The sequence below is a fragment of the Agelaius tricolor genome, unplaced genomic scaffold (genome assembly GCF_023055355.1).
Source record: "Agelaius tricolor isolate 1412-34295 unplaced genomic scaffold, bAgeTri1.0.p SCAF_6, whole genome shotgun sequence".
NCBI classification, from domain to species: Eukaryota; Metazoa; Chordata; class Aves; order Passeriformes; family Icteridae; genus Agelaius; species Agelaius tricolor.
This window is the reverse complement of record NW_027269266.1, coordinates 546,720-558,031: the sequence shown is the minus strand read 5'-3', so window position 1 is coordinate 558,031 and position 11,312 is coordinate 546,720. Positions and strand designations below refer to the sequence as shown.

The following is an 11,312-nucleotide window of genomic DNA, read 5'->3' as shown; positions in this document are numbered from 1 at the left end:
GGGAAGGATTTCCACATTTTTATTAAAAAATGAAGGTCAGCCCGGTCTTGAGCTGTTCCTCCAATCTGAGAAATCCAGAAATTCCATGTCAGTGACCTGCAACATGGAATTGTTTTGCCATTTTCTGAGGAAAGTGTACATACAGATCACTGGATTGGGATTTTTGGCCCATTGAACCACTTCTTACCAAACAGTTATTTCAGAGGAAGCCAAATGCCTCAATCAATCATTCCTTTCCCTTCCCAGCAGTGCTGGGTCACATTCCCAGAAGTGGAAATGCGAGGGAAAGGAAAGGAAAGGAAAGGAAAGGAAAGGAAAGGAAAGGAAAGGAAAGGAAAGGAAAGGAAAGGAAAGGAAAGGAAAGGGAAAGGGGGAAAGGAAAAGGGGGGAAATAGAGAACAAGGGGGAAATGGAAAAGAAAAAGAAAAAAGGGGACAGAAAGGGTGAAAGAAAAAGATTAAAAGGGAGACAAAGTAAAGCAGGAAGAGAGAGGAGAGGGGGAAATAGTGAAAAGGAAATGTAGGAAATAGGAGAGAAAGGGGGAAGAGAAGAGGAAAAAAAGAAGAACTAGGAAATAAAAAGAAATGACAGAATGGAAAAAGATAAAGGGAAAAAATTAAAAGTAGGGAAGGGGGGACGAGAAGGGAAATGGGAAAGAAAGGAGAAAGGCAGGGAAAGAAAGGAGAAAGAAAGGGCAAGAAGGAAAAACGGAAGAAGAGGGGAAAAGGGGGGAAAGGAAAATTATTAAAGGTCAAGGAAAGCGGGGCGAAAAGGAAGGAAAAGGCAGGAAAAGGAGGGGGAAGGAGCCGGGGCTCCCGGTCCCGGCCGTACCTGGGGCGGGCGGGGGCGGTGCCGGAGCCGCCCCGCGCAGGAGGCGGCGGGGGCGGTGCGGGCTCGGCGGAGCGGGCTCGGAGCCGCTGCCTCCTCCTCCTCCTCTTCTCCTCCTTCCTCCTCCTTCTCCCGTGCTGCTGCCGCTGCCGTGCCCGCTGGATGCGGCGGGGCTCGGGCGGGATGCGGGCCCCGGGGCTGCGCGGGGCCGTGCCGCTGCTGGGCTGCCTGCTGGCCGCGGTGAGTGAATTCCAGCGAGTGCCCGAGCGGGGAGCGCCTCGGGCAAACTTCGGGCAACTTTGGGAGGATCCGCTCCTTTCCCCGTGCGTGGGAATGCGGGAAAGAGCGAGCGCTCGGATCGCCTGTAGGTTCAGGTGTGCGTCCCCTCCGGGAGTGAGAGGAGCCCTTTGAGCTGCGGGGATTCCCTTTGGGATTTCTGCGGTTTGTTCCACGAGCGGCTCCGCGTTTCGCTGTCGTTCGGGTTTGGTGGCTTTTGGCTCGCTTTGGTTTCTGTTCCGGAGCTCGGTGAGTCCTGCAGTGCTCGCCCCACACCTGGGGATAACGGGATGAGCTTTTCCCCAGGGGAGCTGGGATGGGCTCTGCCGGCAGCTGCCAGAAGTTGGGCAAAGCTCGGAGCCGCTTTCCAGGGCTCCGTGTCCCTGCCAGGTGCGATTTCCCCGCTGTCGGGTCCGTGATGTCTCGGGTTTGTTCCTCCTGGAGCTGTGGCTGCCCCGCACGGGGTCACACGTGCGAGCTGAGCCGAGCTAAATAAACCTCCGTGCCAGCAGCAGGCACAGGGCACGGCTCCTGCACGCTTAGCTCAACTCCCCGCTCCAAGGAAAGCGTCCCTGCCCATGACAGCGGGTGGAACTGGAGGATCTTTAGGTCCTTTCCATTCCAGACCATTCAGGGAGTCTGCAGTTCGCTGATCTCGCTTTGTTCTGGCAGCTCGTTTCCTCGCAGGGTTTGATTTAGAACGAGACTGGTTTTAATTTAGCAGCCTGGGCTTGGGGGGAGATTTGGTGCTGGCTGTGGCTGAGTTTTCCTCTCACGTGTGACCTGCTCCTACAGCTGTTTTCCTGTAGGGCTGGGTGAGGTTGCCCACCACAATTGGGTTGTACCATCCCTTGCAAGTCACCTGTGTTTGCTCTGCTGGGCTGGTGATGGTGCTTGTGGTCACAGAACCATCACAGAATTGTAGCATGGTTGGAAATAAATTGCAGCTGATTCCACAGCTCTGTGGACAGGACAGCTTTCAGTAGACCAGTTGCTCAGGAGCATCTTCCAGCCTGGTCTTAAAGCAGAGTCAGACCAAGCAAGCTGAGCCTCAGAGAGTGGAAGTTAACCCAGATTGTCAGTGCATCACTTGTCTCCCCTTCTTTCTCCCCATTCTTCTCTCCTTGTCCCACAAGGAATGAAACAAATGTAATGAAACAAATGTACAAATTTAATTGTAATTTTTTTTGGCTGTCGCCATGAGCCCCTCACCCATCTGCATTGCCAAAGAATTCCTTAGAGGATGAACAGGTTGGGAAAATGGATTAAAGTACTAAAAAAAAAGGACCAGGCAATGAGTTCTTGGGATTCTACAGAGCTTGCTTTAGGGAAGATCCAAAATAGCCCAAGTGTCCAGGGCTGGATCTGGGGAAAGGAGAAGGGGGAAGCGTTCTCATCAGCTGCTGGAGCTACTCCAATTCTTGCTTCCACTGAAACCCTTGGCAAAATTCCCATTTCTTTAAAGATTGTTGGCATGATGGGCTCCTCTGGGGCCAGATCCTGCCGAGGGTGAGGTCACAGGGCTGCTGAAATTCACCGGGCAAGGGTGGCAGGATCGGGCTGTGGGTGATGCTCTTGGGCTGTCACCAATGAGCACAAACCCCTAAAGCTTTGGGGCAGCACAAGACTGGGTGCAATCCCGTAACTGCTTCCTTTCCAACCCTTTTATTATTCTGTTGTTGTTGTTCATGTTCCTGGGATCTGGTTCATGCTGGTGGGTTAAAAAGATTCACATGCTCCTTATCAGCACTGATCTGCAAGGTGACTAATACTGAACTGCCTCACTGCTGGAGAAAATCCCTGGTTTGTTTCTCAGCTTAAACCTGGGATTTGGTGCTGATTTTTAAAGCAAAAGTAGCTCTGCAGTCATAACCCAGCTCTGGGACCCGTGATGGCTCAGCAGAGCTTGGTTGGTTTGGGTTTATTTTGTTTAATTTCTTGTGATAATTTTTATTGGTACGTCCTTGGGGGAAAAAAAAACCTCTGAACAAGTGGCTGATCAACAAGTTCAGCACCATAAAACTCTTGCAGCCATGTGGTTTCTAATTGCTGTTGTAAACTTTCCCCTCTCATCGTGCACGCTGTGGAGAAGAGGGAATTGGGCAGATCTCATTTGCTGAGGTCATCAGGCCATGCTCACCAAAGTCCTGCCCTCCTGCCAGGGGCAGCTTGGAAAAGTTGGAATTAAAGTGTTAATGGTGGTGAAGTGGTGTAAATGCACGATAATCCCTTTTAGGTTCTTCTGTGTTGCTTTTAGGGGTGTAATTAAGATAATTTGGCCTGAAGAGCTACAAATTAGACAGTTTTTTTTTTCTCCCAGTGTGTGTCTAGAACATGAGATGTGGATAATTTGAAGCAGTTGGTGGATTCCACGTGCCTTCAGACTTCAAGCTCCTTGAATTAGCCAAATCTGCCCAGCTGGTGTAATTTGTGCTTTTCTTCAGAGCTTTGCTCTGTTCCAGCCTTGAAGTAGGTTTGTGATGGAAAAGAATAAAACAACTCAGATCTGATTCTTCATCAGGAGATGTGATCAGTGTGGAGAATCAGTGAAATCTGAGCTCCACAGAAATCAGAACAACCACTTCAGCTGGGTCCGTGTCTCTCTCCTCCTGTCATTGATTGAGAATCTGTAAAGTGACATAAATATACTTTAAACAAAACAACCACTGGTTTTGGCCAAAAGTCAATGTTCTCACTGGAATCCTCCAGGCCAGTTCCTGCACAAAGATCCTTTAGCAATAACAATATGTGTTTAACAAAGGCCTTGCCACGAACCCTGTGTGTATCACTGGGTGTATGATTTATTCCATTTTTGCTTGTATAAATGCATGACTGACTTTATTCAGGAGAACCAGTTGCCCAACCCTGCATCTGGGTAGCTCTGAAAGCCTCTCTGCCTCTCTATAAAGTTTTCAGAGAGGACACAAAATCAGTCAGAGTAATATTGTGGGAGCTCTTACTTAGGGCATAAAAAAAGCAAAATTGTAAAATATTGGGGTGGAACAGTATCTTGAGGGGGGAATAGAGAAATTTAGGGGAAATACTTAAAGCTGTTTCAGGCTGTGTTTTACTCACCAGCAGACAGCAGGGGCATTCACACCATGATTATCACACCCACAGGTTTGTGTCCAGCAGGGAAACTCGGGACAGCCAGCCAGGAATTGGGATGGGCTGCAGCAGCAGAGCCCACCTGGGTGCTATTTAAAAAGGGATTTTTACCAGACACTCAGAAGCAGGAGCCAGGTGGGACCATGGACAGGGAAAGCCACTGGGTTGTGAATTTTGGGTCTGAAGGTGCATTTCCTCCGTTTTTATAACACTTCAAAAACCTGTGGTTCCAACTGCTCCGTGAGAGGTGTCAGAGCCAGAGGGGCTGCTCCAGATAGGAATGCAAATTCAGGTGAGTTGCATTTTGTCCTGTGGTGGCTCCTGAGGCTGACAAAACGTTTTGTTCTCAGTGTTTCACAGTGAGTTTTTGAGTATTTTTTTGCCTCTCACACTTGGCTTTCCAAGGAGGCATCAGGGCAGTCAGGGGATGCAGAACAGGGGATGCTCTGCACATTTGGCAAATTGCAAGTGGAGACTGAGTAATGCCAGGAAAGAGATGTTTCAGCTGCAAGGCTGCCTTAGAAATGGCAAACATGCAGAGTTTATATTCATTTTCAGGGGGGGAAAAAGGAAAAAGAAATAGAGAGGTTTTTGTTTTTACCAGATGGTCTCCAGCAGAAACAACTGGAGAGACTGGTGACTTGTCAAAGTCAATCTTCCACATGATCTGCTGATAGCCTGGGAGGAGTGGGAATTTTCTGGTGCTTGGGCTAGAATGTAGACACAAATCTTTTGGAACAGAGGGAAGAAGGACAGGAGGGAGATCTCCCTGTTCAGCATCAAGTGTCCCATTTATTGGCAGCCTGGGGAAGGGCACCAGACACTGTGGAAAACGAGACCTGAGATTTGATGATCTTTTTTTTTTTTAAGTCAGATTTGAGTGCACTTGGAGGAGATTTGTCACACCCTGAGTGGCTGAAATTCAGGAAGGGGCTCAGATGATCTGTGCAGAATAAAACATCTCGGTCAGGCTTTGGTGGGGAGCAGGATTCAGCTGGGTTTTGGGAATGCAGGAGGTCACACCCTGCCCTCAGACCAGGTCAGCACCAGTGTGGCAGTGTCACTCTTGTGCTCCTGCCACTTCCCCTGCTGCATTACCCTGCCCCAGGGGACATGGATTTGGGGTTTTCCAATGCCTGGGAAAGGCTGTGGCATTAAATACAGCCCCACTCCTTGCTCTCTTCTGTGCTGGAAAGAAGAGGAAAGAGCTTTGCAAGAATCACAATCTAGGAAATGCAGCCGAGAAAAAATCCCCAAGGCACAGACAAAAGGAGATGGAGGTGACTGCAGAGCCCAGAGCAGGAGGGGCTGGAGCTGTGCCCCAGCAGGATGGACAGACAGACAGACTGGCCTGTTCCAAGGAGGGGTTTGTCCCCCTGGGCTGCCCTGTGCAGGTTTCCCTCGGTGGCTGCTGAGTGCAGCTTCTCCACGCTCCCTGATGTTCTCCAGAAGTCCCAGCTCCCACAGCTTCAGCTGGGTGGGACCTCAGCCAAGAGGGGAGACGCTTTTGCCTCTGCAAATGAGATCTCAGAGGGCTGCAGGGGCAGAAAACCCAAACAGTTGGGTCTGTGAGAGGGCCAGGGGTGTGATGCCAAGCCTCAGAGTGGCATCCACCCAGAGCTGCACAGCTCCTGCCATGGCAGGGAGGTCCTGGGCACGGCTGGAGGAGGCTGGTCCCCACCTGAGCAGCCTTTTGGTCACCATCCCTTTTCACAGAATGAGCACCAGGGATTTCTCTGGGCTGATTCATCTCTCTGGGCACATCCTTCACCTTTCCTGGGATGTTTTTCTACTTCTGTTGAGGCTGGGATTGAAGGCACTTGGGATGATAGTGTATTATTTACATGTTTATTATTTAGATAATTTACTATTATCTAATTATTAGATTAGATTATTTATCATTAGATAATAATTTATTATTTTTTTATTTAGATGTTTATTATTTCTTACCTATATTACAGTCTCACAGCAGGGAGTTTTGTAGTCTTTCACTAACAAGGCACAAAATAGGTCACAATCTTTCACTACAAGGTTTTTTTTTTTAAGGCTAAACTATTTAATTAAGAAATTATACTTAAATTATTTTCATTTTTAACTTAATAACTAATCACTCAAAGCCCCCCATGCAGACTTTTCTGTTTAATTACAAAATACTACTCAAACTCATGAAGAAGAAGGTAAAGAAGAACAACTAGTTACTGCTTTAAAACTTCTATCTTGTCCCATATATATTACTAGATTCCAAAACTTTAAACTCTAAGTTTTCTATTTTGTGATATTACACACTTCTAATCAACTACACACCTGTAATCTTAGTGTTATCAATCAATTTTGGAAGTTTTTTCCATGGCTTCAGGTTAAATGCAGTGTTCTCCTGGGGGGTTAGAGTCTGTTAGTACAGAAAGTCTAAAATTCTCAGCTCTCTGACACATGAAGAATTCATTCATTACCACTCAGGAAGTGTCATGGGGAAGGTTCTAAGGAGATTTTCGAGGAGGGGATGAGCTCCCAGAGCCATTGGATGCTCCTTGCATCAGTATAAAACCCATTTATTTGTTAAATGGGGCAACACCAGGCTGCTTCTGCACTGCTGAAAAAACTAAAAGCTCCTAAAGATGTAAAAGAAAAGGTGCATATTGAGGTTTTTGTTTTGGTTTGGTTTTTGTTAGGGTTGGGATTAAATGTGTGATTAATTAATTTTTTTGTTTGGATTTAGATATTTATTAGTTTTTATTTCTATAATAGTTTCATAAATTGTGGGTTTTGTAGTAGTTTCTTTTAATAAGTTAAAAAATTGGACTGTATTTTTTATAAATTTTTTTTAAGGATAAATAGTTTTAATTAAGAAACGTAACTTTCTGAGGATGAACCAGTAACTTGCCCCTTCGATGAGGATGTTGTTAACACAGCACAAATATTTTCCACCCCAAAACTTCAGCTTTCTTAGGAGCATCCCCTTGGCTGGGACTTTGAACCAGCTCAGCCTCATGAATCAACCCTAACAAGGGGAGAGCTATAATAGCAAAGAACCTCTGATTAATACTTGCTAATCCACACAAAAATAAATATTCTCTGTGAACAAGGCCTGACCTGCTGGGAGCAAGCAGGTGAGGTGGAGAGGAGCAAGCAGATGTGAGATTTCCTTGCTCTTCCAGCCCTTTTCTCCGTTATTTTTGTCCCCAGTGCTGTGGGTGCCAGGCAGATGCAGTGCCCTGATGTCAGTGCAGCCCTGGCTTTTTTAAGGCTAAACTATTTAATTAAGAAATGATACTTTAATTATTTTCATTTTTAACTTAATAACTAATCACTGGCTGGAGGATGGAGGGGGTGGCATCAGCCCCCAGCGGGGCCATTTGGTTTGTGGAGTGAATTTTGTGGGAGGGAGGTTTTTGTGGGCAGGGATGTGTGCTGTGGGTTGCTCCTGGCTGCAGAGCTCACATTAGTGCTGCTTTGCTGGTACTTTATTGGGGCGGATCTTATCTCCAGCACTTACTGTTCCATATAATATATATTTATATATTTATATTTATAGTTATTTTTATACTTATATTTATATATTTAATATACATTTATAAATTTTAGTATTTATATTTATATCTATATGCCCATATATATCTGTGTATATATGTATATATATGTGTATGTGTATATATATAGTGTGTATCTATACACTTATATGTTTATAGTTATTTTTATACTTATATATTTTAATATCCATTTATAAATTTTAATATTTATATTTGTATATATATGCCCATATATATGTGTATATATGTATATATGTGTATATATAAATATATGTGTATATATGTGTGTATGTATATATATAGTGTGTATATATACATATATATACTTATATATTTATATTTACAGTTATATTTATATATTTTAATATGCATTTATAAATTTTAATATTTATATTTGTATATATATGCCCATATATATGTGTATATGTATATATGTGTATATATAAATATATGTGTATATATGTGTGTGTATGTATATATATAGTGTGTATATATACATATATACTTATATATTTATATTTACAGTTATATTTATATATTTTAATATGCATTTATAAATTGTAATGTTTATATTTGTATATATATGCCCATATATATGTGTGTATATAACAATATATGTGTATATATATGTGTGTATGTGTGTATATATATATAGTGTGTGTATACATATATATTTATATAGAGAGTGTGTGTGTGTATATATATATATGTATGTATGTATATGTATGTATATATAGATGTATGTATGTAGGATTTCCAGGATGTAAAGCCCTATTCCTCTACAGGAATTTTAGATAGAGACCCTGATGTATTTTAAATTAACACAGTCACTTTTTCAGTCAGCTGCACCAGTGGATTTTAACAGCTTTAAATTCCTCCATCAGTGGCATTAGGTGGGTTTCTCCTCCCCAGCAGGGCAGTCCCTAACTCTCCATTTCACTGTTTGCATTGGGAGCTGGAGGTTTACACTTCTGTAAATCTGCTTGCCATTTCAATTCTGGTGTTTGCACAAATTGGGATTATTTTCTAATTCAGAACCAAAGGGGGGTTATTTTTGATACGTTTCACTAATGAGCTGGGTGGGTGATGTGGTTTTGATGAATTCTGCTGGCTGTCATGGCCTGGCTCCATTGATTTGCATCAATTTAAAGTGGAGAAGAGGCCAAAGGAATTGAATGCAGAGATCCCAGCTCTGCTGAGCCACCACCACCATGACCCTGTTCTTTTTTCAGCAGGGGTGTTCCTCCTCCTCTATCAGCTCCACAGGGTTTGTTTTTTTTATCCTCATCCCTGTCATCTCATCAAGAGTTATGGGGAAAAAAAAAATCTATTTAAACACAATTCTTGTCTGGAGGGCAGAATATCAATACCTGGTGTCTCCTTTTGAAAGCTGAAATCCATTGGGTGTCTTTTGAACAGATGTATTTGAGGCTCCAGCCTGGATTCTGTGTTTAACAGATGTTCCAATTAATCCCTGGTGATCTGGAACATCCCCACCAACATCTGAGCAGTGTCCCCAGGGCCCTCCCAGATGTCACTGGCTGTCACAGATGCTCAGCCTGGCAGCTCCCTTGCAGGTGGCATTCTCCTGGCAGATCGGGACATCCCAAATTTTGGCATTTTGGGTGTCTGAGTGACCAGGATGGTCTCACCTCCTGTGGGAGCTCTGCCTCTGACCCTGCCTGTCGCAGACATCTTTCATAAAAAAATCCTTTCTTAGGATTTTTCCTTGTGAGAAGCTGCAGTTTCAGTAACCAAAGTAAACAATGGTTATCTGCTGCTGTGGAATGCAACAGGTAGACCCATGATTGGTCTCCTGTGGGTGTTTGGATTTCTTGACCACTCATGGCAGAGCTGGCTCTTGTTCTGTCTGAGACACAGATCTTTGTTATTCATTCTTGTCTATTCTTAGCTTAGCTAGCATCTGAAGAAACCTTTTCCTTTCTATTGCTTTTTAGTATAATCTAATGTAACATATATCATAAAATAATAAATCAAACCTTCTGATCATAGAGTCAACATTCTCGTCTCTTCTTCATCCTGAAAACCCTTGTGACCACAGTCACACCTGCCTTCACTGCTGACCACTTCCAGACCACTGCAGGGATAGAACAATATCCCCACATCATCCCTTGGCAGAGAGGGAAGCCCCTGCAGATGCCCTGTGGGGTTGGAAGGAGATGATCTCGAAGGTTCCTCTCAACCCAATCCATTGTAGGATTCTGGGACCCTGTGATGCTGTGAACACCAAAATTAAAGTGACTTCATTCTGCACCTTGCAGAGACACAGTGGCACTTCATTCCTTTGGCAGACGCCTCTCTCTGGAGATCTTAAGCCTCAAACTGGTTTATTGTGTAGTGTAAGAGTGAAAAAAAAAAAAACAAAGGAAATTTCCTCCATGCTGAGCTCTTCCCTGCAGCCTGCTTCATTCCTTACCCAAAATCAGATTTTATTTCATCTCTCCCAAGTGGCAGCTCAGACTTTGAGGAACACACATCCCCTTGCCAGGCAGGAAGGAAATGAAACAAAATTCAATGTGTTGTGGTCACCACCACCCCTGGAAAAAAGGACATAACATACAACTCTGCACTTCTGCACCAAAATGAAAACCAGCCTCAAGGCTGACCCTCAGCATTTGTATGCACTTGGAAATGGCCAGGATCCAAAGCCTGCTGGGTTTACACCTCTGCCACCTTTATTTTGCCAGATCCACCTTTCATTGTTAGTGAATGTGGTGATTATTGTTAGATCTTCTACCCCATCCATTTGTCAGGGGAGAGGGGAACTTGTTCATCCTGCACATGGCTGTGTGGCACACATGTACTTGCTTCTTTCTTCTTCTTCTTTCTTCTTCTTTCTTCTTCTTCCTTCTTCTTTCTTCTTCTTCCTTCTTCTTCTTTCTTCTTCTTTCTTCTTCTTTCTTCTTCTTTCTTCTTCTTTCTTCTTCTTTCTTCTTCTTTCTTCTTCTTTCTTCTTCTTTCTTCTTCTTTCTTCTTCTTTCTTCTTCTTTCTTCTTCTTTCTTCTTCTTTCTTCTTCTTTCTTCTTCTTTCTTCTTCTTTCTTCTTCTTTCTTCTTCTTTCTTCTTCTTTCTTCTTCTTTCTTCTTCTTTCTTCTTCTTTCTTCTTCTTTCTTCTTTCTTCTTCTCCTCTTCTCCTCTTCTCCTCTTCTCCTCTTCTCCTCTTCTCCTCTTCTCCTCTTCTCCTCTTCTCCTCTTCTCCTCTTCTCCTCTTCTCCTCTTCTCCTCTTCTCCTCTTCTCCTCTTCTCCTCTTCTCCTCTTCTCCTCTTCTCCTCTTCTCCTCTTCTTCTTTTCTCCTCCCTTCTCCTCCCTTCTCCTCCCTTCTCCTCCCTTCTCCTCCCTTCTCCTCCCTTCTCCTCCCTTCTCCTCCCTTCTCCTCCCTTCTCCTCCCTTCTCCTCCCTTCTCCTCCCTTCTCCTCCCTTCTCCTCCCTTCTCCTCCCTTCTTTCTCCTTTACTTCTTTCTTTTTCTTTTTGTTTATTTTTTTTTTTAATTTTAAGTCAACTTTCACTGCACTCTAGAGTTTCCTGAGTGGAGATTAAACCTGTGCCTGGT

General features: G+C 44.1%; 1 protein-coding gene across 1 annotated transcript in view; it reads left to right on the top strand.

Annotated features, from left to right (window-relative positions):
• Window positions 1–459: 459 nt before the first annotated feature.
• Window positions 460–11,312, top strand: part of VIPR1 (vasoactive intestinal peptide receptor 1) — a 121,358-nt gene continuing 110,505 nt past the window's right edge. Inside the window, exon 1 of the mRNA XM_071428489.1 lies at window positions 460–1,068. Coding sequence (XP_071284590.1) covers window positions 649–1,068 — 420 coding nt within the window. The 5' untranslated portion in view covers window positions 460–648. The remainder of the gene's footprint in view (window positions 1,069–11,312) is intronic.